The sequence below is a fragment of the Neovison vison genome, chromosome 7 (genome assembly GCF_020171115.1).
Source record: "Neovison vison isolate M4711 chromosome 7, ASM_NN_V1, whole genome shotgun sequence".
Taxonomy (NCBI): domain Eukaryota; kingdom Metazoa; phylum Chordata; class Mammalia; order Carnivora; family Mustelidae; genus Neogale; species Neogale vison.
The window spans coordinates 18681813-18706137 of record NC_058097.1 but is presented as its reverse complement, the minus strand read 5'-3'; the positions used below and the strand labels follow the sequence as shown (position 1 = coordinate 18706137).

At 43.5% G+C, this 24325-nt stretch overlaps 1 protein-coding gene across 1 annotated transcript; it reads right to left on the bottom strand.

Moving 5' to 3' along the window:
* Positions 1 to 1046: 1046 nt before the first annotated feature.
* On the bottom strand, positions 1047 to 24325 carry DYNC1LI2 (dynein cytoplasmic 1 light intermediate chain 2). The gene is made up of 13 exons (XM_044256007.1): positions 24186 to 24325; positions 23936 to 24009; positions 21746 to 21862; positions 18651 to 18881; positions 13081 to 13250; positions 11930 to 12023; positions 10810 to 10945; positions 8495 to 8606; positions 7833 to 7892; positions 6989 to 7030; positions 6464 to 6581; positions 5388 to 5504; positions 1047 to 4015 (listed from the first exon to the last, which is right to left on the bottom strand). Exons 1-13 carry the CDS (start codon positions 24290 to 24292, stop codon positions 3915 to 3917), a joined length of 1479 nt encoding a protein of 492 aa, XP_044111942.1. The 5' UTR covers positions 24293 to 24325; the 3' UTR covers positions 1047 to 3914.

Below are 24325 nucleotides of genomic sequence, written 5' to 3'. Positions count from 1 at the left end.
AAACAAATAAATAAAATCTTAAAAAAAAAAAAAAGGTGGCTGAAGACCAAGATACTCCATGGTACCACCCACAGTTTTCTGGATAGATCTAGGAGACACCACCTTAACCAAAAAATCAAACCCAACATCACCAACACAGGACAACCTGATGCGATGTCCTAGAACATACAAACCTCACTTATGTAGCATCCTTGCAAGAAACATTTAACCTGAACTGAATCATGAGGAAACAAAAAGACAAATCCGTAATGTGGGATTTTCTATAAGACAACTGACCTGGACACTTAGCTAATATATTTATGGGTAAAATGCCCTGACGTTTAAAATTTACTTTAAATGACTTAGGTAGGGAAAAGTGTAAGCATGCATGCATCTGTGTATGCACGTGACACAGAGAGAGAGAGAGAGAGAGAGAGAGAGAGAAGTGGAGGGAAAGAAAAACCAAATGTTTCAAAATGTTAAAAACTGGTGAATCCATGTTAAAAAAAAAAAAAGAACATAAGCATTCAATATACAATATACCTTCAACTTTTCTGTAGGTTTATAATTTTTCAAAATAAGAAATCAGGAGGAAATGTGTATTATAAATCAGCTTTAGAGAACAAAAATTTAACATGCTTAAATGTAATAAACAGAAACTAGGTATCTCTAATACAACAAATGTGATTTTCTTGAACGTATTTTACTGTTCCCCATTTAAGCTGGTAAAAAAAAATTACGGTATAGTTGCTCGAAATTCCTCTATGAAGCCTGAAGCTTCTAAATTAGTTAAGTAAAAGTAGCCCAATTCAATTGATAAAAAAGTTATCTAAGAGGCAAAAAAATATGTTGGATAACTCACAAACCCTACTGTACTGTACCCAGCTTAGAACTCCACATCCTTCAAAATATGGCTTCAAGATGTTTCTTCTTTAACAGAATTTCTGTTACGTTTTAGTGAAAGAGGTATACATTTTTTGCTACATGGTAGACAGGCCATATGATTAGCAGACAATTCAACTTTTATCTCCAGTGAGATGATTTACCATAAAGAAAGCCACCAAAAGTTGTAAGCAGTCTGGATTCATGTTTATTGAAGCCAGTAATTAGAGACATCTTCTCTTCCAGCACTAGAAAGCAAGGTTCCACATGACTGCAAAACTGCATCCGGCTAGAGCCACACCCCTGGACTAAGGCTGGTGGGGGAATAATCTGCAGTCCTAATTTTAAGTTAAAAACACCAATAAACTTAGTATAGAGATGACAGTGAACTTTCACTTACAGCATCAACATTGTTAAGGTCATGATGTACAGAGCAGTCACTTTCAACTTTGTTAAACTAATAAAAAACAACAAAGTCTTCAGTTTAAATAGTGATTTTAAAATGCCAATCCAAAAAAAAAAAAAAGTGCAAACAAAATTAAATAATTCTAGCAGCATACCCGTTGCATTTTTAGGAAAGACCAATTCATGGCCCTTATGGCCACATCTTCAAGGTTGGGCTTATTTCTTTGATTTTTCCATTTTAAAGACAAACAGCAGATGTAACCAATATAATATATATAAACAGTCATAAAATTGTCTTTAACAGTCTACCATACAAGTGTATTCTGCAAATAAAATGAGTTTTACTTTAAAAAGTAAAGGCTGTTTACTGTTCGGCCTTTGGTTCCACTGCTTGAAAACCCCGAAATAACAAAAAATATCTCCCCACCTCCCCCCCAAAAGAACCCTGCAGCTCCCCAAAGTTGGTAGACTTTGGCAACCACTGAGCACATGAAATTACACGCACCAGTGTCTTGTTACTAGGAGCATCCACTTGTCATGAGAAACTAAAAGTGATCTCCAAGAAACCTTCCCTCACAAGACAGGTGTCTTAGCATTTCATCATTTTATATTGACACAAAAGTGCTTTTCAGTTTAAATGACAAAAAAATTTTTTTTTAAAGAAAATTTTGCATTACAATTTGAAATCACACTGTATCCCCTGTAGGCATGTGCCTTTCTAATAATTCTTTCTTGTTTCTGAGATCCCTCATTTTGCCCGCACCCCCACCCCAGCTGCTGTGGAGAGAGGGGTTAAGGGACCCATCATCAGTGTGGCCACAGCTGTTGGGCCTTTATTGGTCACTACACCACAGCTATCCTTATACAGTCAGTTTACTGTCATTATCTGGACGATCTAGTAATCGGAAGCCACAATACATTTAAAAACAAAAACTGAATTTAAAAAGGGGTGAAAAAGTGTATTTTTAACAATAAAACTGGCACAAGGAACACGTTTGTTTGTCGGAAAGGCAAATAAATACTCAGCTTTCTCCTTAACAGTGTTCAGACCTTTACAAAAAAAGCAATTCAAGACAGTCTTAGAGTCTTGTCTTGTTATATAACACAGGATATTAAGTTATGCCCAGTACTACGTTAGTGGTCAGTCAAATGTGGTATGTAAAAGTAATGACATTAGGGAAGTTATGCTCAGACACAGTACAACAAACATTCATATAAAAAAAAGTAAACTCCACATAAGTGAACTGTGGTTTTTTCCCCTTGGTTTGACAACAAAATGTTTTATACATTATATTAATGGTAGTGTTTGCATTCAAATGTTCTGTCACGTATAAAATTAAAAGTGCCATTTCAAATCCACAGAAATCATTTCCAGAATGGTGGTATGACATGACGATGCGTATGAAATTTGCCCTAAATGGAAACACTGAAACACTTATTTCCATAAGGAAAAAAAAAAAATGCTACACTTTATGAAAAACACAAACAAGAGAAATGTATCATTTCCATTTTCAATATAAAACATTCACACTTATTTGTCCATCTGATAGCACTAATCAGACCAGAGAGCTAGGACAAGACCCTTTTGCATCAATGGAACTCCATGAAGGTTTCCACAGACTGTAAGGCAGGGATTGGTGCAAGCCAATTCAGAGTGCAATTACATTACAAACCTCCCTCAAACTTTGTGTAGCACATTGCATTATGGTAAAATGAGAGGTTGGTTACCCATTCTCTATTAGTAGGCCAGCCTGTGGTAGTATAAAAAAATTTATTTTAATTTAAAAAACAAAGCAGGAGCTATTTAGAAAACAATTCAAAGTAAACTAATTTTGTAACTGCTGACTTTAAACACATCCCACAGTGACTGTCTGCCCTGATGCAAACCCGTGGAGCCCAGCACGTCCCACGAGACATGGCCTGGGCCACACACGTGACTGTGAGGCAGCCGCCATCTTCCCCACCCGTGTCAACTCCACCTGACTCAGGCACCCCCCAACTCTACACATCTGTCGTAAGTTAAAGATGCATTCAGAACAAGTCTAATTCCCATTTTTTTTAGTGTTTAGTCTGGAAATGTTTCTGATTTTAAGCCTTAAAAATGATTACTCGACTTTCTACTGACCACACAGTATTTACTCACACTGCTCATCTCTGCCTTCCTCATCTCCTTCAACGTTCGGCTTCCCCACCATCACTTCTCTCATTCCTCCTTTCAGTCTTTCTCTTTCCTGGACTTGCTGCTACTTAATCTGCTTCCCAAGAACAAGTGAATTTGCTAACACGCAACTGGTCAGACTAACCACCCTCTGATCAATGATTTCCTGGTCTCGTTTGCTCCACCCTGAAAGAAAGCAGGCCTTCTTCCTCTCCTCTACCTTCCCTTCCACAAGAAGCCCAGCTGCACTTGCTTCCCACGGGAGAGCCGCATGCCTGAGAGTCCAAGGGTTATCCTTAACAAAGGGGTCTGACACGTAACCTTCCTAAATGTGCATTTCATACTCGGACGAGTCAATGAAGTATTTTTTAAGTTCATCTCCCCTGCCCCAAAAAACTGATAGCATGTGCCATATCAGAAAAATCCTTGTCTTAGCAGATCAATATACATAGTTATTTGGTCATTTTACATATGCACTTTTTAAGGAGGATCAGGCTTCATTTTCTGTTGAAGAGTTTGTTACCATGGAGTCTGGTTTTCGAGTCATTCTATCCAGTTCTTCCTGAACATTTGTCAACACAGTCTTTTGTCCTTAAAAAAAAAAAAAAAAAAAAAGTCAGCGGTGACGGGGGAAATTATTTTCCTAAAAGGAACATTTAAAATTACACAGACTTCTGTAATCATTTGTGGCGATACCAACCTCAGTAAAAGTAAAACCAAGTCTTTTTTCAGTGCAATGATTATAAGGAGATCCCCTAATTCAACCCTTCTCAATTCCAAACATCACAGGTCTGAGTTCCCCTGGATACATAACTGCCCCCTGCCTAGGGATCCCTTTGTGCCAAATATAGGGCCTTTCTGAAAACACTCTTACTACCCAACTCCAACCCCATGCACTGTCATCATCTCCTTCTTAGAGGCAGTATGTGAGTTTCTGGTATACCAAAAACTACTTTCTGTGCCTCAGAACAGGTGTTTAGGTTTTGTTTTTAATTACAACACTCTAACTCACAAGGGTAGTCCAGAAACACCATGTTTCAGTAAGAATATAAGACTAAGGCCAGACATTTCAATACTGCACAAAGTCAGTCCTCATATTCTTTTGTTATCAAATGCTAACTGAGGCCTGGATATGACCCTTATCTCCTATCAGGGGATACCAGCCTGCAGCCTGGGCTACCAGACCCAACTGAGATTAAGAACCGAGGAGTCCCTGAAGGTCTGGCTGACCTAAGCATGGAGTGATCTCCTGTGGACCTCCTCTCATCTGAAAACACCAATTAGGGAAAATACTGTATTAACATTTCTTATGGTCAACGGAAAAGTAAAAGCAAAAACCCTTATGGTCTCAAGCTTCCTGGCAAAATGGGTAATTCCCAAGGAACTTGGCTCTTCCATTTCAGAGGCCTCCAAGACAAAGACTTGCCCTACGGCCCACAAGGAAGGACAGGAGGGTGGGCTGCCACAGACAGGAGTATGTGTGACAAGTGGGGAGCTTCATGGAGGAGGAAAGGACGACCCTCCAGGGAGACAGGGAGGGGTCACAGGCTCCAGCTCATGGCAAGACTAGGCACAGTGAACAAAAATCTTTATAAAGCATCACAGAATACTAAATATCATAAATAAAATATCCTCCCATGACCTCCCATGAATAGCTCGGACACCAGTCACATGTACAGTATAGAATGTACCTCAATTCACCCAACAGTCAGTTCCTGAGAACCCAATGTACATAAATTCTACCTTAAATGTGCCAAGGAAACCTGCATGCTAATAAGGTAATCCTACTGTAAAGTGTCCTGCTCGGTATAAGGTGCGGAGGAGCTTACTTGCTTGGCTGCTCAGAACCCGGAGGATCTGCATGTCAGGTGAAGGCAGACGCTCCTGTCCACTTGCACCCCCACCCGCACCCCCAGTGCTGGTCAACCACAAGGATCAGAGATCTCCAAGGGCCCTTCGGTACCTGACTTCTTGGCTGTGCTCTGCACACCACTAGCACCAGGACTGCCAGGAGAACCTGTTTTTTTACTCAGCAGGCTGTTGAAGAAGCTGGCCAACACACCTTCACTTGCAGCATTATCTATGGAAACATTAAGAAAAAGAGCATCACGCCACTGGTCGACCCAACACCACCACAAAACTAGTTTTCAGCTTGGAATTATCCATTTGTGGCTATCATCTTCCCTACACACTATGCACATTCATTCACTATCACTCCTTATATACAGCCACTGTTAGTGTGATTAAGTGCAAACCTGTTTACATTTTCTATCTGTTTTGGGACATAATATAACTCATGCTCCACATCATCTCCCCGTCTATGAGGCAGTGTTTTTCAAAGTTTTATAAGCTCCTTTTTAAAAGATTTTATTTATTTATTTATTTGACAGAGAAAGAGATCACAAGTAGGCAGAGAGGCAGCCAGAGAGAGAGGGAGAAGCAGGCTCCCTGCTGAGCAGAGTCCAGACGCAGGATTCGATCCCACGACCCTGAGATAATGACCTAAACTGAAGACAGAGGCTTAATCCATTGAGCCACCCAGGTGCCCCCCAAAATGACTTTTTTTTTTTTTTAAAAGATTTTGCTTATTTATTTGACAGACAGAGATCACAAGCAGGCAGAGAGGCAGGCAGAGAGAGAGAAGAGGAAGCAGGCTCCCTGCTGAGCAGAGAGCCCGATGCGAGGCTCGATCCCAGGACTCTGGGATCGTGACCTGAGCCGAAGGCAGAGGCTTTAACCCACTGAGTCACCGAGATGCCCCCCGAAATGACTTCTTATGTTGTATTTCTCTCTGAAGGAACCCGCATGGCCTAACTGGGGTCTTAGATACAGAGGTCACTGATTCCAACAAAGGGACAGACCTTGGTCCCTGTCATCCGTGAGCCCCCTCCCTTTGAGCGAGAAAAAGGGGAAAGCAGCCCCTTCTTGGGAGAAGCGAACAGTCCAGCTGCCATGAGTATCCACTTTTGAAACCCAGCCACCGAAGCCCTTCAGGGCTCAGGCCTAAGACTAAGCATTCTCCAGAGACAGGATACATACTTTTGATGTTGGGGTCCGGCTTCTTTACTGATGTGCCTGGGGAGGCGCTAGGTACACTGGCTGGCCCTCCCCGGCCCTGAGTTCTTGGGGAGCCAGAGGGTCCTCTTGCAGGGGATTCCTAAGTCCAAAACCAGCCCAAGTTACATAAAGGCATAAAAATAACAGGAAATAAATATTTCAAAAACGAAGACATTCTCTGCAGGATGTTTTTCAGTCTAGGGAGACAGGTGGCAGGACTGGGAGTTTGTTCCAGCTCAGTCTCTTTCTAGACTTTAGTTTCTCCTTAGAGAAGAGATATCAAGATCAAGGTAATAAAGCCTGCTCACTCTATTTCCCTAAGCTATATTCCTTCATCAGACATTTCCTGAATCCTTATTATGTTCCTGGCCCTGGGCCTTCAGAGAAACCAAATTCCCTTGAAAATACAAAAACCCACACAAATACAGGCTCTTAGAAATAATGGCATGAAGTTTGAAGACACCTACAACACTGAGCCTTGACCCTGTTTAGTTTAAAGGTACTCACAGAGGCTCTTGTAGGCGTGGCTGGCTGCTTGGCAAGGAGTGACTGCAAAGAGAGGGACATATTGGCCATTAACCAAGGCCTGCAGAGTGCACTGAAGAAACACTTCCAGAGCACTCTGCAGAAACACTTACTTTCCAGTGTTCCACTAGAGGGCGTCATGAACAACCAAGCCATAGATTTTATATTATGCATGCAGAAAGTTTAAATTCAGCAATTTGGTATATATTGAAAAAAATAATCCAAGTAACCAGTTCTGGAGCTAAGGAAGGAAGGAGGGCACAGAAGAAGGGACCGGTTGGCAAAAGAACCATCAACACCCCAGCCCGCTGAGCTGCCTGCACCATCAGGTGGACCCGTGAGACGGCTAAGAGACAGGTCTAAAAATACTGCTAGTAAAACAGAAAGGTGAGACTGGGTTTCCATTCCCAACTTTCAGTTTGGGGAAGTTACTCTCTTCACCTAAAAAATGGAGAAGTCAGCTCTCCTGCCTTCACACACAAGGCTGTGTGGAGCAATGTAAAATAATGGAAGTGAGGTCAAGGCACTTGGTAAACTGTCAATACAGGAGGTATTATGTCAGGAAACCTAGTTTCCAGAGGGAAAGGTTACTTAAAATGATACTAAACCTCACACCGCTGAGAATCTGCAAGCAGGCAGGAGATCACCTGAGGCAAACGGTCTAACCCCTACTCTGTACCAATGCTAGAAATGGGAGGGAACAAGGAGACCTGGTTACAAGCCCGTTAATGCTGCAAGCTCTTTGTGATGGCCTCGGCCTCACCCCAGGGGGCTGGCATTTCACGCATGAGAAGGTCTCTGCTCTGGCCTCACGGGTTCTTCTTACCTGTTGTTTCATTAGGAACACCTGCTCATCCTCCGCTGCCAACTCTTTGTCATGGACCAGCTGTGAAGTGAAGTGACATACTCTTTTGTGGTCACAGGGCAAGAACACCCAAACTACTATCAAAACTCTCAATGAAAGAAGAATCCTGGGCTCGGGTCTCAACATGGGACAATCCTGGGGAGAGTCTCTGCTGCAAATGCACCATTCTGTTTTTCCTAGTCTGGAACCAACTCTGTTCCAAGACCAGCCTTGGCATATGGCCAACTGACATATTTAAGTCTGGCAGGTTCTGAATACATCCCAGATCAGGGCCAGGGCCTAACCCTAACCCAACCCTAACCCTAACCCTGCAGGTCAGAGAAGCACAAGGATCTCCTAACAGTTATCCAGAGGCAGTGGTGGACTGTCTGGACTTAGTGGGAAACTTCAGCCCAACTCCATGTGGGCACTCCATCACTCATGCCCCACCACCTGGAGCCATTCACTTATTAACACCAGACTAGAGCTGACTTTTTTTTTTTTAAAGGCCCTTGGATTACTTTTTTCTTCCCCTGAAAGTGGTTCATATTTTCCTTATAGGTTTCTTGTCTCACAAAACAAACAAACAAAGAAACCTCCAACAAAACACAAACGCTACATCGCAAAGTGACTGACATGGGTACCTTTCTCACAGGTGGTTTCACAATAAAATCTTCGTATGCATCTTCTGGCTTCACAGTTGTGAAATTTTCATGTAAAATTGCTATTTTCTTTTCATTGTCCCAACCTGCAGGTCTAAAAGCAAGGAAATAGGGATTGATTTGCTTCTCCTGGGACTGTCCCACAGCACTTTAGAGTTTAGAGCACATTCCGGGTTAGAGAGGGCTCTCAGATGAGAGCCTTTCCCACAGGATCTGGTCTGTAGTTGCTGGGGCTGGCTTGTAGCTTGTGGCAGACAAGTCAACATTTAGTGCCAGCATAACCCATCAGCTTGACATCACAGGTCCTACTCCAGACTGAGCTCATGGGCCCAATATCCAAGGAGCCAAAATGAGAGCTGATGGACTACACATGCTAACCCACAGGAAGTGCTCAGAGCTTTCACACGGCTCCACCCAGAAGAGCAAGGACACAACGGGGCCTTACTCCGACAGCGGAGGATGCAAAGAACAGCACAGAGGACAGAGCTCAGGATAAGACTGTTTGTCTTGGGCTTCAGTGCAGAGGAACTCTCTCTGAGAACTCTTCTGTTTTTTTCTTATGGACTGCTTCATTAATGTTACTGGTGTGGGAAGATACAGAGCAAAGGAGGGCACAAAGGCATCTACACTCACCTGGGCCCCAAAGCAAAGGGACACAAGCAGTCCTTGAGGCTCCTACATGGGTGCTGCCCTGACTGAGGTGATGCAGGATGGCACCCAGGTTCCATTAAGTTACGCTGCAGTAGCTTACATTCCCACCAGGCTCTCCTGGTGCAGCGTTGGTGGTATAGTGGTGAGCATAGCTGCCTTCCACCAGGCTCTCCTGAAAGAGCAACTGCAGAAAGCCCTACACAACATACTTTTGAACTCTACAAGCTGCACAAAATGGCACCTGACCGTTCTTGCAGGACTCCCTTTCCCCACATAACCCCTGCTTCACAGCTGTGACCAGACCGCGTTCTCAGCCAGGGTGCTCCACCCTGACTTTGCCAGCTTCCAAACAGCTAAACTACCAACAGGATCAAAGACACCAAGGGACAAGGTATGATCAAGATGCCACCAGGACCCAGGCGGCCTTTGGAAGCTGTGAGATGCTTCTCCTCTCCACAACAGCCCCAGTCCCCAATCCATCTTCCTGGGCTTCCTGTTCCTCAGGATCCCAAGTGATTTGGGCACTCACATATCACTCACTGAGCTTGTGTCTTTTTGCCTGCCTGACTGCTCTGGACAACAATTCTCTAAAATCCATCTTGGGCTCTAGCTTTGCCATCCGTAAGCAGCCTGAATCGAGCTCTCCCTGAATGTCCAAGAAGCAACCCTATTCAGTCTCCACAGCTCTTGGCTTTCACATTTTCAGCCTTCTCAGAAATTGTCCCTCCTGCCCTCCACTCCTTCTGGCCTGCTTGGCGCACACACTCAGCCTTCCGCCATCACCCCTCTGCCCTCCCTGCCACACCGCCTCCACTACCCTGTTACTGCCCCACCCGTGCCCTCTAGTCGTGTGTGCAGGGACAACATCTTGTTCATTTCAGCATCCTTAGCATAGAACCTGGGCATCTAGGAAGTGATCAGTAGTTCCTGAAGAACTGTAATTTCCAAGTCAAGAGAATATTTAAGCTTAGAACACCAATCTACTAGCACAAGTCCTCTCGGAGGCCATATAGCTTCAACATTCACTCATGCATCCAAAACGCTCATCATTCTCCAGGGACAGAAAGACACAAACTGGAGTAAACAGGTATCCAAATCTCTGCCCAAGACCATCAGCCCCAGTAGCTCCTAAAATATGAAATGCCAAAAACCCAGTAAATAGTCAGTATAGCTGAAGTCCATGCCAACTAGGTCCACCAGTGAAGGTGCTCGCAATCTTCCCAGCCTATGGCAAAGAAATCAAATACTTCAATAGAAGAGATCAGGCTCCCCAAAGCCCAGTTCCCTACACTTCAACTCCCTCTTCCAGCCAGTATTCTATCAGAGCTGACACCAAGTGGCAAAAATGGCTAGCTTAAGTTTTGGCACCTTGCTCTCAATGAAGAAAGGCAGCACCCCTGGTCTCACTGCACCTACGTCCCTCAGAGTAGAGGCAGAATGAGCAAGTCATCTGGAGAGGAGTTGGGTGGATCTATCCCCTGTGAGGTCCAGCCCAAGCACTTCACCCCAAGGCAGCAGAAAGCTGGCTGTGTACAACAGACACAGAAGGAACCTCACTTGGAAGGATAAAATGTGAAGGGTGAATGTACTATAAAAAGAAGCATTTAAAACAAAAAAGGATTTGAAATAACCTATATGGAACTCACATAAAAACTGCATCCTTTTCCACAACTAAGGCAGGTGTGATAAAGTGGAAGCCATACGTTTTATGAACAATGTACTTATACAATAAGTCGAGGTTTTTCTCCTCCTTCACTGATGTGTAAATCAAGGCTGCTCCATCTAATCAATCTGCTTAAGGAAAACAAATTCACTGCAAAAAGATAAAGGCAAACATATGCAAGCATAATCCTCAAAGTACTACTCACAGGTGAATCAGTTTTTGATCAACACATGATCACTAGAAAGCATTAAAACTTTTTAAAATTAAAACAGTAATCATAACAGATGAACATGTCAAATGCATAGAGCATGTCAATGCTGGCAGACCATGCACTTCATTTAACACACAGACTGCTACCTTTTGATCCATCAGGCTGATGCCCAAGCAGTCAAGTTAATGGCTCTGAGGTTAGCCCAGAAAAACAACCTCAGCATATCCAAGGTACACAGACTCGTTCCTAGACAGATGTGCACATGGGATCCAATTTATCATTAAGCACATCAAAGACATGGGTGCCTAACATGTAGCAGCACCCTTCACTGAGCTGGACAAGATAAAAGGCCCAGAGGAAATGGTAGGGACCTATCCCTCCTCCCCATATTCCAGAGCACGGGTCCATAGCACCAACTGCTATTGTATTTTTATAGAAGTAAGACTCAAAAAGACTGCTGACACACTCTCTCTCTCCAAGACAGCACACAACAAACATATGGGAAAACCTGTGTGGCATCGAAACCAATATTGTGTTGGGTAATTTACTTTTTCTGCAAAAAAGCAAAGTTTAAAAAGATTTCCAAGACATGACAAAAGTAGTTTGGTAGTAAGACTACCCGTATCAGCTTTCTTCTTACTATGAAAGCCTTATTAAATGTACAGCAATAAAAAAAATTGATGAAGGACACAAATTAACACATCTCAAATTCCGATACAGTAAAATACAAAATTAGTAAAGAGATGTACATAATTTCGCCATGGCAGAAGACTTGTTCTGAATTCAGGATGTACTTGAGCTTTCTGAAGATGCCCCGTCTGGACAACAGCCTGGCTTGGCACAGAGCGGGGAGTCTGTGCTCTGATGCCCTGACACAGCGTTCCAAGGATACACTGGAGGCAGAACCTCCGTAGGTGTGACTGGATGAAGTCAAAGTGCTCGTCCCTGTAATCATGCTCCTTCTCCAGGACACTCACCGCATCACACTGCAGGGATGGCAGAAAGAGAAAGGAGTCATCTTTTTGCTTCTCTCCCCGCTGAGATGGGAATAGCATCATCTTTAAAGTTTCATAGTTCCAAACAATAAAGCCATAGCAAAAAGTCTAAGCATTAATTAGACAAGAGTCAAAAACAACTGGGAATTTTTTTCACCCTGGACCACAGTTTCCAGAGCTGTAAAGTGGGGACCGAACAGTCTGATCACCTCACAGTTGTTCTAAGAATTAAACACAGTCACATCAGGAAGCAGGCCATGGGACGTGGCTGTGCACTGCACACTCCATAGGACTCCTGTTTCACAGAATATACTGCAAATGGGTAGTATATTTGTGACTGAGAAATATACTATTTTGTGACTGAGAAAAAGTACTTTTGACTTTTTGTGACTGAGAAAAAGTACTTTTGAAACCCAAAATGCTGCGTGTGTTTTAAGTCTATTTATTTATTTATTTAATCCCTACATGCAATGTGGGGCTCAAATTCACAACCTGAAATCAAGAGCCCCAGAGTCTTCCGACTAAGCAAGTGAGGTGTCCAAAAACCCAAAACAACTTTCTCTCTGACTGAACTTTTCATTCTATAGGGTAGAAGAAATTGAAACTTTGCATTCCCTTCCTTCTTTTTCTACTGAGTGTTATGTTCCTTTCTGAAAATCATCTAAAATCCAACAGATTTTATGAGACCAAAACCCTACAGAATTCTGCTCTTATTATTATTTCTTACCATCAACTTGGGCTAGACCAACTGGTTCACAGAGCCTTAGGAAAACTGCTTTTAGTTTTAAGTTCGAATCACTCAATAAAGTAGATAGTGCTTCATGGAGAGATTAACTCAAACTATGAACAAACTGAATCATGTCATGTTTCCAGCAACAACACTAAATGACAATATTCTCCAGCCTGACCTATTCAATGTATCTTAATGAATCCCGAATTCGTACAATTCTCTCTTAGGAAGACACACAAGTAAAGCTCCTTAGTTTCTTTCAGACGGTGACTGTACACTGGCCAAACCCAGCCAGATTTACAACTCCCTGGCACATACCTTTGTGCATACCACCAACACTGGGATTCCCAGGTTATGAGTCAGCATATTGTCACCAAGAGGCAAGGCAACATTTTCTTCATCAGGACCTGACGTCAAAGGTCCTCTTCTCTGTGGGGAACCTTGACAACCTTCTTCAGGCTCAACATAGTCTTGAAAATCTTTCACAACTACAGATGAAAAAGGAAAAGAAAATCACACACAAATAAAAAACACACATACCAGTTTTAGAAAACAAAAAAGGCAGTAAAAAAAAAAAGCACAAAACATAAAGAGTCATGACACACTTCCCAACTCTGCTCTACTGCAATATTCGGGATTTGGAGTTAGTGATGCAAAATCCCAATTCTGACACATTCAGTCTGAGCACTGTAACTTCAGAGCAGCAAAGACATACTCCTGGACATCTTAAAATAATAAAAATTTAAAAATTATTCAACTCTTAAATAGGATTTAATTTTTTTATTTACCTACTCTTTTTTAAAAGATTTTATTTTTAAGTAATCTCTACACCCAATGTGGGGATCAAAGTCAACCACGACATCAAGAGTTGCATGCTCTACCAACTGAACCAGGCGGGTGCCCCTTAAATAGGTTTTAAAAATTTCTAAGCTCTTAATACCTTCTATTATGAAAAAAAGCCACATTTCTTAATATCTAATATTTTTTAAAAATGAGACTAGTAAAACCATCTGAATTCCACAAGAACATGCTGTTTCCACTCAGCTGACACAGGTCTGCACTAAGGAGTGAGGCCGGACTTGGCCAGCCCATCCACGTCTCTTCATCACCCTCACTCTTGTGGACTCAGTCTCATCTTTCGAAGATCCTGAGTCACTGTGCAATGCTGAACAACCAGTTCCCGCCTAACACACGAAGGAGTCAGTAGTATAACGTCCACTTCTTGGCACAGGCAGTCACTACTTCAGGCCAAGAGTGCAATCCCACAGGAGCGCCTTCAGGCTGAGAATGGTCCATGGCCTTGGTGAAGCTAAGTGAACACAAAGCTCACAGACCACAGCTTTTCATGGGTACTTCAAGGCTTACATGTCAGGTCAGAAAACAAGGATATGATACTTGAAGCTACTTTGAGCTAGAACAGCAAATATGAAGCTCTATACCCTCTATACCCATTGGGACAAAAGGACCAAAATGCCTTTTAGTCTCATCCACAACATGCTCATTAAAAAAATGCAAATAAATGGATTAAAGAGAACCTAAAGAGAGGTATACATACTACTTTCATCCACAGACAGGTTTCAGACATTTTTTTAAAAAGATTTTATTTATTTATTTATTTGACAGACAAAGATCACACGTAGGCAGAGAGCCAGGCAGAGAGAGGGGAGGAAGCAGGCTCCCTGCCAAGCAGAGAGCCTGATGCGGGGCTCAATCCCAGGACCCTCGGATCATGACCTGAGCTGAAGGCAGAGGCTTTAACCCACTGAGCCACCCAGATACCCGTTTCAAACATTTTTTAAGGGAGGCAGAGGCAAAGGGAGATGGAGAGGGAAAGAAGCTTTTAAGATTTTATTTGTCAGAGAGAGAGAGCACACACACATACAAGCAGAAGGAGCAGTGCAGGCAAAGGGAGAAGCAGGCTCCCCGCTGAGCAAGGAGCCTGATGTGGGGACTCAAACCCAGGAACCTCGGGAATCATCCCTTCCCTGATCCGAAGGCAAATACTTTAGCCAACTGAGTCACTCAGGTGTCCCACAATTTCTCCTCATTAAGCTCATTCATATAATTTCATTGTCAATATAAACAGTCAAGAGATCTTTACTGTATTTCAAAAAAAAGACCATTGAAGGGTTTTCTGACGCACTTAGCATGACTGTTGAAGGATTTTGAAGAAATCAAAGGTTCTCAAATTTTCTCCCTGAAAGCATTTTTTATTAGAAGATTGAATTTGGGTACCTGGGTGGCTCAGTGGGTTAAGCCTCTGCCTTCAGCTCAGGTCAGGATCTCAGGGTCCTGGGGTCGAGTCCCGAATCGGTCTCTCTGCTCGGCAGGGAGCCTGCTTCCTTTCTCTCTCTGCCTGCCTCTCTGCCTACTTGTGATCTCTCTCCGTCAAATAAATAAATAAAATCTTAAAAAAAAATAAACAAACAAATAAATAAAAAGATTGTATTTATTTATTTGACAGACAGAGATCACAAGCAAGCAGAACAGCAGGCAGGGGTGGGGGGGTGGGGAAGCAGGCTCCCTGCAGAGCAGAGAGCCCAATGCGGGGCTTGATTCCAGGACCCCGGGACCATGACCTGAGCCGAAGGTAGAGCCTTTAACCCACTGAGCCACCCAGATGCCCCCCCTGCATTTTAACAAATCTTCAAATCAACAGAAAATAAAATGCCTTAAGTCTGGGTAATACCTATGACTGCCCAACATCACATAAGGCACTCAACCAGGAATTCCAAGAGAGTGAGCATGGCAGAGCCTAGAGCAAGTTACAGGTCAGCTAAGTGGCTATGGGAAGTGAGGCAGGGCTAGGGAAGCTCCAATGGTGAGCTCCAGGAAACTCCGTCACCCAGTGCCCTGCATGAACTGCTGTATTTTACATATGCCAGGATGTAAAAATAGTTGGGAAACCCGGGGTTAGACTGACTTAACTATGGCTATCCAGCAACTGTAGGAAACACACATGTTTTTAATAACTCAGCATTCTAGAAAGTAAGTTGGAAGGCAATGTAAGTGTCCATAACATAGAGGTTGGTGAAAAAGGAGGATAAAAACATAATGACCATGTAATTCAGGTAATAAAATGCGCATTTCCCTTAGGGTACACACATGCCCCAGTATTAACAATTTCTCTCCAATGGTGGGCTGGCCAATATTTCACAGTCTACCTGGGGGTCCCCCTTTAGCATTTCATGGGAGTGGGAAGGGGAAGGAGAAGGAGATCAGAGTGCTCTACCCTAGCTGTTGCCTCTCTCTCTCATCTTTTCCCTCCTACCTCATTGATCACCCACTGGTTCCACAATCCTGAAAACATCCCACAGAGAGCACCTAATCTTTTTTCTCTATTTGATAAGCAAGGGAAGCCCCAGACATAAAGCAGGAAAGACTAACCTACACAAGCACCACCTTCTAGCAGCTCTGGGTTGCTCTGCCCTCCCCCAACACCGCCAGTCAAACAGATGCCATAGACACCAAACCTGAAGGAATGGCCCACCATGGAGCAGCATTCCACACTCAGCAGACTGGAGACTGGTGTTGGATTGGAACTAGGCTGGGTGCAGCCCTTTACTCGTTCAATACAAAACCTAGAGTCCAACTGATCTGCAAAGCAGGAATCTGATGAGCAAGATGGCTGACTGCTTTATGAAAACGTAACCTAAAGCCAGCACTAACAAAGGCACTCCTTCAACATGCAGCACAAAGGCATGACTACCATCCAAACATCTCAGAGGAAGGGCGGTGAAAACAACAGAGGCCTTCAGAAGAATAAGCAGAGTCAGGAGGCATGGACATGGTTCCAGTAATCGCTAGTTGCCAGCCTGTGTCCTCTCTTCCCTTCTTCCTTATAACCAAACCCAACCTTGATACACAGAACATATGGCCATTCAGAACTACATTTCCCAGCCTCCTTTGGAAGATGATAGACACGCACCCTTCAGCCCCTTTTTCCTCTTCCTCCATGTGCTGTCTGGAACACGGATGTGAAGGCTACAGCTCTAGTTGTCCAGAGAAAGAGAACCACACCCTAGAGATGATAAAGCAATAAGGAGAAGGAGCCAGCATCTCTGACCTGTGTCCCCAGAGCTGCTTTCCAGGCCACAACTGCTTACCTCTGGATTTCATTATAGGACAGAGAAATCAACTTGTCTTGTTTAAACCCCTGTTATTTGGGGTTTTATGTCACAAGCAGCTGAAACTAATCCTAAGTGACAGACATCAATGACTAAGCACAAAATACATTTAATAGTTCATGGGGCTACAAGCTCCCAGGAGCAGGCATCTTGTCTGCTGTGTGTATCTCTGCTGCCTAGAACAGACCCAGCACAAGACAAGACACTTTTCCTATCTGGCTTGAGTTTACTTTTTTGTTTCAAAAGTATTCACAAGGTTGTAACACTAAGAAAACAGACTCAGAAACTGAAATCTTCAGGGTATTAACCCATTAATCTGGTAAGATGCTGAATGGGCAGTGAAAGACAAAGAGCTCTTCAGCCTCAGAACTATTCTAAGAAGTTGTCTTTAAGGTCTCTATTCCAGGGGAAAAAGAAGCATTATCTAGAAAGGTCAGTGGTTGAAGACAGATGAGCTAAGCTGCGTGCGTAACAACCGCTGTAGAACACATGGGGGTGACCTAGGAAACACACATGCACACAGCAAACCAAAGATTTAGATGTTAAACTCCCATTTTAGCTAGTGTGGGACAAGAACAAGGGGAATTCATGATAGGAAGACACACAGCCAGAGAGCTGATTTAGAAAGCACATCAAAATTTCTGAACCCTTCCGCCAGTAAGTGTGAAGATCCTGTGTGCCATGCCCTAGAAGCCCTTATTAATTCACTAAAGGGAATGATGTCATCCTGTGGCAAAGAGCCAGGCTGAGCCCAGACTGCCCTGGCCAAGACTGCTGCTGCTGCACACGGCCACGGCCACAGCCCCAGCCCCAGCCCCTGCCCCTCCCATTTCCCTGGCAAGTGGACAGAAGCTGATGTAAGTGCACAGAAGCAAGGGAAGGGAAAAATAAGCTTCTGAATCACAGTAAGGAAAAACAAAACAAAACAAACTTCATTTAATTTGAAAGTTCCCTATTGTCAAAAGGACTTGGGTGTCTTAGTCTCAAAACAGCCTTTCATTTTAATGACAAAAAAAAATGACCTTCCTATTTCTAACTAAGATCATACTTGCTGAATCTCAAAATGAACTAAGGTAAAAGCTGAAAGATTTGTCTTTTTTTTTTTTTTTTAAAGATTTTATTTATTTATTTGACAGAGAGAAATCACAAGTAGATGGAGAGGCAGGCAGAGAGAGAGAGGGAAGCAGGCCTCCTGCTGAGCAGAGAGCCCGATGCGGGCCTCGATCCCAGGACCCTGAGATCATGACCTGAGCCAAAGGCAGCGGCTTAACCCACTGAGCCACCCAGGCGCCCTGAAAGATTTGTCTTTTGTAGGGCTTCCTTTAAGCCTGACAGTAAGAGAGTCCATGGGGCCTCAATGGAATCCCAGGGCAATGGACTCAAGCTGCAGATCCCACGTTAAGTCTCCACAGCCACTGATGCTAACTCAGCAGCCAGAGTAACAGATAAATGAAAAGACCCACAGAACTGACTCAAATTTGAGAGGCAAGGAAAGAACCCTTATTTTAAAAGAGAACCAATGAAGAACAAGGAATATGGATTTGTTCTACTTTCTTCAATTGTGATGCTTGAGAATAAGACTACTTTAAATACTTTTTGACTACTGAATTTACAAAAGCAATTCTGAAATAAATGGCACTAACAAAACCACATACTCCGTAACAGAAGCTTTGTAACCTCTTGACACTGAAAAGGAAGGTGGCTTGACCCACCCATAGACACTAGTTAATTTTCCAATTACGAAAATCCTATTGTACTTACACTTCCGTTCCAGTTCCCTCATTTCTTCTGGTGGAATTTTCATTTTATCAATGTGCTCACGTAAAACACTAGCCCATTTCTGTAGAGATTCCATCACGGTCCAAGGCCTAGACATGTCTGCGACAAAAATGACCAAGGTCTCCGGCAAGGATTCAGCGGAAACTGCAAACTTCAGCAAGCCTTTGTGGTATAAGTCTCCATCCAGAATCCACACATTGCAGCGTGTGTGATCTGAAAAAAGTAGTAAAGTTAAGTTACTACCTGACAAAAACCATCAGCACAGCTGGAAAAAACCCACATCAAGAACCTGAGGAGCACCTGGGTGGTTCAGTCAGTTAAGCAATTGCCCCCGGCTGAGGTCATGATCTTGGGGTCCTGGGATTGAGCCCTGCATCAGTGCATCATGCTCCCAGCTTAGTGGGGTCTGCTTTTTTCTCTCCCTCTACCATCCCCCTGCTCTGCTGCTTATGTGTGCTGTCAAATAAATAAATAAAATCTTGAAAAAGAAAAAAAAACTTGAAGGTGACAGCCACAGAATTCCAGACAAAACCAAAAAGAAATCCTTTTTTTTTTTTCCCTTTTTAAGATTTTATTTATTCATTTGAGAGAGAGAGATCCCAAGTAGGCAGAGAGGCAGGCAAAGAGAGAGGAGGAAGCAGGCCCCCTGTGGAGCAGAGAGACCGATGCGGGGACCCTGGGATTATGACCTGAGCCAAAGGCAGAGGCTTTAACCCACTGAGCCACCCAGGCGCCCCCCAAAAAGAAATCCTAATTGGAAAACAGCCCAAGTGCTCAGTGAGCAGTAACTCTTGGTCAAGAGGCCTGTTGAACTATCTACACTTGAAAACTTTTTTAACCACAATATGTTATACCCACATCTAAAGAGATTCCAGCAATGTCTGAGGAATAAAGAGTGAAGGGCATTTTAGCTCTCAATAAGAATCAAAAGATACGTATAAAAGCTAAAATGTTCATTGGTCAACTGCACCATGGTCTACGTAATCCATTCACAGCTATCAGCAAATCTATGGCGCAGTAAGCTGTGCCAAACAGCCTGCGGTTAAACAAGCTCTTCTTGTCATGCACACTAAACAGGGAGTTCACATACTACAAACGGTGCCAAAGAGACAGGATCTTTGTGTTTAAATGCCAAGATAAAATTATTACATATGAAAATTGAGGTATGAATTACTGGATGTCTGGTGACATTAAGGAATTAGTTATTTTTGATATAAGAAGAATATAGCTATGTTTTTAAAAATCCTCATCTTTTATGGGCACCTGGGTGGCTCAGTCCGTTAAGCTTCTGCCTTTGGCTCAAGTCATGATCCCAGGGTCCCTGCTTGTGCTCTAACATTCTCTCTCTCTCTCAAATGAATAAAAAAAATCTTAAAAAAAGTCCCTATTTTTACCATACATATGGAAGTATTTATAAACAAAATGATACAATGTCTAAAATTTGCTTCAACATAATCCAGTGTGGAGTGAAAGGAGAAGCAAGTTAGAGTATAGTTGAAATAAAATTGCTACAGAACTGTTTAAGGTAACTGTTCAAGGCAAATAACACATACACTGGGTTTCATGATCCTAAGTCTACGCTGTACCTATTTTTAAAGGTTTTTCCATAATAAAAAGTTAAACATACACACAAATGTGCAACTACTGACATTTAATGAAGAACATGATTCCAAAATTATACCTGGATGATCAAACCACAGAAGATAAGTCTCCATAATGATAACCTATTTTAAAAAGTTTTTAGGTATCATTTTTGAGAAATATTTTTTCAGAAACGTGCCTTGAGTAAGAACTCCTACAACCAGTATCATTTCACTATCTTTCCCAACAAACTCCAAAATACACTCTAAAAACCCATGTTCTGTTAGCTATCCTTTTTTGTGTTAACTGATTCATTAAAACAAATGCTGTTAAAAATGTTATATTTATGACTATTTCAACAGTATAAGCTATCTACATCTAACTAAATTTTCAAAATTCTAATACACTTAGACAGTGGTTTTGGTTTGGGTTCTGTGGATGTCTTCAAAGATACTGCTCTGTACCTGAAGCTCACTGATTTTAATGCCTACCCCTCACCAGGCATGGTTCCTTTCTTTAGCTTCTCTTCCCACTGCCCACTACACATAATCACTCACTCACATAGAGATCATACACACCACATGTGATGTTAAACGAATGCCCAGAACCCTGGAGGCAGTGGTTCTCTGACACATCATGTCCCACCACAAACCAGGGATAAGCCGGAAGACCGTTTTCTCTACCTGTATGATGGTCTGCAAAAATGTATTATTTATAACCCACTCACATCAAACAATAAAAAAGACTATTGCTGAAAGATGTATAACTAACCACTGGTAAGGGCAACTCCTCCAATCAAAAAAAAGACCTGCAAGTAGGTGGCCTAAAAATGCCAGAGACCAGTAAATTCTTAAGGCAACCTTAAAGAATCTGAAATAAATGTTAACGGGTTCTTCAACTCAAAGGCAAGTGAATATTGGTTAATCTGATGCTTTAGTATGATATATAAAAAATGCTACTATGAACATCTATTAAGCTGTTATTCTCTGAATCATACCAATTTCAAATTCTCCAGTAGGACGTCGTAAAGTAACAGTATGCCCAAATCAGTCTGCCAAGCATTTCTCTCATAGAAAGGTCCAAAGCATTCATCTTTTTTACTACCTTTATGTGCATTTGAAACTTTACCTTTAATATCTCCTTTTAATTGGGGGCTACCCGGAACAATAGTTAACGGTCCCAATTCCTCATTTTTATTAACATACTCTAAAAAGAAAAAGTGGGTAGGGGCGCCTGGCCATCTAAGTCGGAAAAGCATGAGACTCTTAATCTTGGGGCTATGAATTTGATGGTGGCAGAGATTACTTAAAGAAATAAACTTAAAAAAAAAAAAGTGGATAAAGTCCTCCAAAGACATATGTTTCATCTGTTCACCTGTGACTAACTTTCTTAGAACTAAACAGAAAACTGAGACTGACTAGACACATTACAGGAGCCACAACCATGGAGTGTGAGACATGCATAAGCCCCTTAACACAGATCAACATTTCACTTACCATCTCGGTCCTCATCATGGACGCTGAGGTAGAGATACTCTAGGCCTCTTCCTTTTTTGCCATGCTCAGCTCCTTGAAGTTTAGTCATGAGGGTTGTTTTCCCAGAGCCATCTTCACCTACAAATGATATACATAAGAAGGCAAAGTGTGCCATTTATTCTAGGCAAGGATGGGGAGTCTTGACACTTACACAAGTGACAACTGAGAATTTCACACAAAGCCTGCTGCTGAGGTCTCACCTGCATTCATCATAAACAGAGCAGGCTTCGCTTTAAGAGTGGTTGAGGAGGATGGTGATAAAGGTGGCAAATTCTAAGATCTAAAATGACATTCTACTGCAGTCATCCTTATTTCACAGTCATTCCTTTATTACATGGAATAAGGCAGCCCCTCTCTACAATTTATAAGACATGCAGTGCTCGCTTCAGCAGCATATATACAATTTATAAGACACACATTTGAAGAAGTGAAAGTAAAGGTGAAGTCAGTTTCTCACAAAATAAACTTTTACTGTAAGAAAAGCAAGAAATCTTCAAAATAGAGTTAACCTTAAGGCCCAGGAACTTTGAACTAGAAAAAAAAGTCTGATCCTGCCTCATCATCATGAAGAATAGAAGCTATTATTCACTTCTGATTTTAGTACCTCTCTTTCATAAGCCATCCTGAAGGCTAGCAAACCGATGAAAATAATTATAGACCTAAGCAGAACTCATGGGCACAGTCTCAGTAATTATCAAGCACCTCCTCATTCCCCTCCCACCAACTAACAACCACCCCCACCCCCAGAAAAAGAAACCTTAAACATTAAAACAAACCACCACCCAGAAACATTACTAAGCACCCCTGGGATTTAATAATATGGAATTACAGTACATGAGAATGGAGAGGCATTCCACAGATCAAAGGCCTCCTCTCCATCCCCCATGCCACTACCCCATTCAGATACTCCACATTCCATCTGGGCCATGGTGAACACTTGACAGCCTGACATCAATACCTGCTCATTTTTGCCACCAGCAACTCTGCTCCCAGAATTCCCTTTCTAAAGCACAGATCTGGTGACCTTGATGCTGCATTTAATAAAGATCTCTGAAGGTCCTCTATTACCTTCTGTAGTGACCATCACCTAAAAACCATAAACTTCTCTCAAACACACTGAGAAAGCCACCCTAACAGTGATTGTCAGGAGGATGAGGATGGAGGAGAAACAAAAGACCCTTGAGAGTCAGGGGCCTCCAGTAAAAAGCATCAACTCTTCAGTCTTCCAAATCTGCCCCAACTTACTTCATCCATCACCTTCCACAAGGAGCTTCTGGCAGCTTTCAACCCCCTACACCCTCCTGTCACCTCTGTGTTCCTGCAAACACTAATCCTCTGTGCCCCTGCACGTTGACATCCTTCAAAACACCTGACCCCAAAACATCAAACAATGTGATGCTCCCGCAATAATCTAGCTATGCCAATATGGTGTAGCACAATTACCAACACGTTAGTCCCTCATTAACCTGAGGTTCTCATGCAAAGTCTGAAGGATGTCTGTGCTGCTCTTTGCCCAGCCTACAGGAACCAACCAATCAATGGGTTCTCTGGATGAATGAACCTGACCAAACTCCCTCACTTGTAGAAGGAACGGAGACCAGACACACTAACAGACGTGACCCAGATAACCCAGTAGTAAGGGCTGGAATAATGCAGCAAAGTCCCTAGTAAGGACTCCAAGACCTACTGTCGTTTGCACAGTCTCCCCAACTGTCCACACTACTCATGAAGATGAAGGAGTGGCCCCGGTGTCATCTCTAGCCCTGACCCCAAGTCACCTCGTTCCCCCACCCCCTTCCCCGAACCTTCTCATATTCTCTCCCCTGTCCCTACACCAGCAATTTGGTGAACTTCGAGGCTATGAAGGCAGGAAATCAGAGGCATTTAAAGCAAGGTTGATGTTGCGGCAAGGGACTAAGGAATGTGCCGGCAACTCCATGCCCGCATCACTCGACTCTCCAAAAGAGATATACCAAGCTCAGGCAAGTGGACTTGGCCACGCTCCGGCTGTGCAGCCAGGATCTCCAGCCCTCCCGGGCGAGGCAGGCCGCGCGGGCAGACGGGAGGTGAGAGAGAGGCTGGGACCTGTGAGAGGGGCGCCCATCTCGCCCACCCCAGCTCCCCGGGCAACGCCCCGCCTCCGGCGCTCACCGAAGACCAGGATGTTCTTGCCGGACGGCAGCTTGGACCTAGCGCGGGTGGACACCTCGCTCAGGATCGAGGACCTGTGGGGACAACAGCGGAGCGGTCAGCCCCGGGGCTAGACTGGATCCGACTGGACCTGCTCTGCCCGCGACGGCCCGTCAGACTGTCCGACGGTCCAGCCCAGTCCGGCCGGCTCCCCGCCCGGCCGCGCCCTCCCTGGCCCAGCCAGTTCAGCTCGGCCGCCTCGCGGTCTTACCATAGGCTCTGGCCCTCTTCCTCCTCACTGTTTAGGTCGCCGGCGGCCGCCACCGCGGGCCCGTTCGGGCCCAGCATCAGCTTCTTCTCCACCCCCACCGGCGCCATCTTGCCAACTGCAGCCACAAAGAGGGCCCTCCC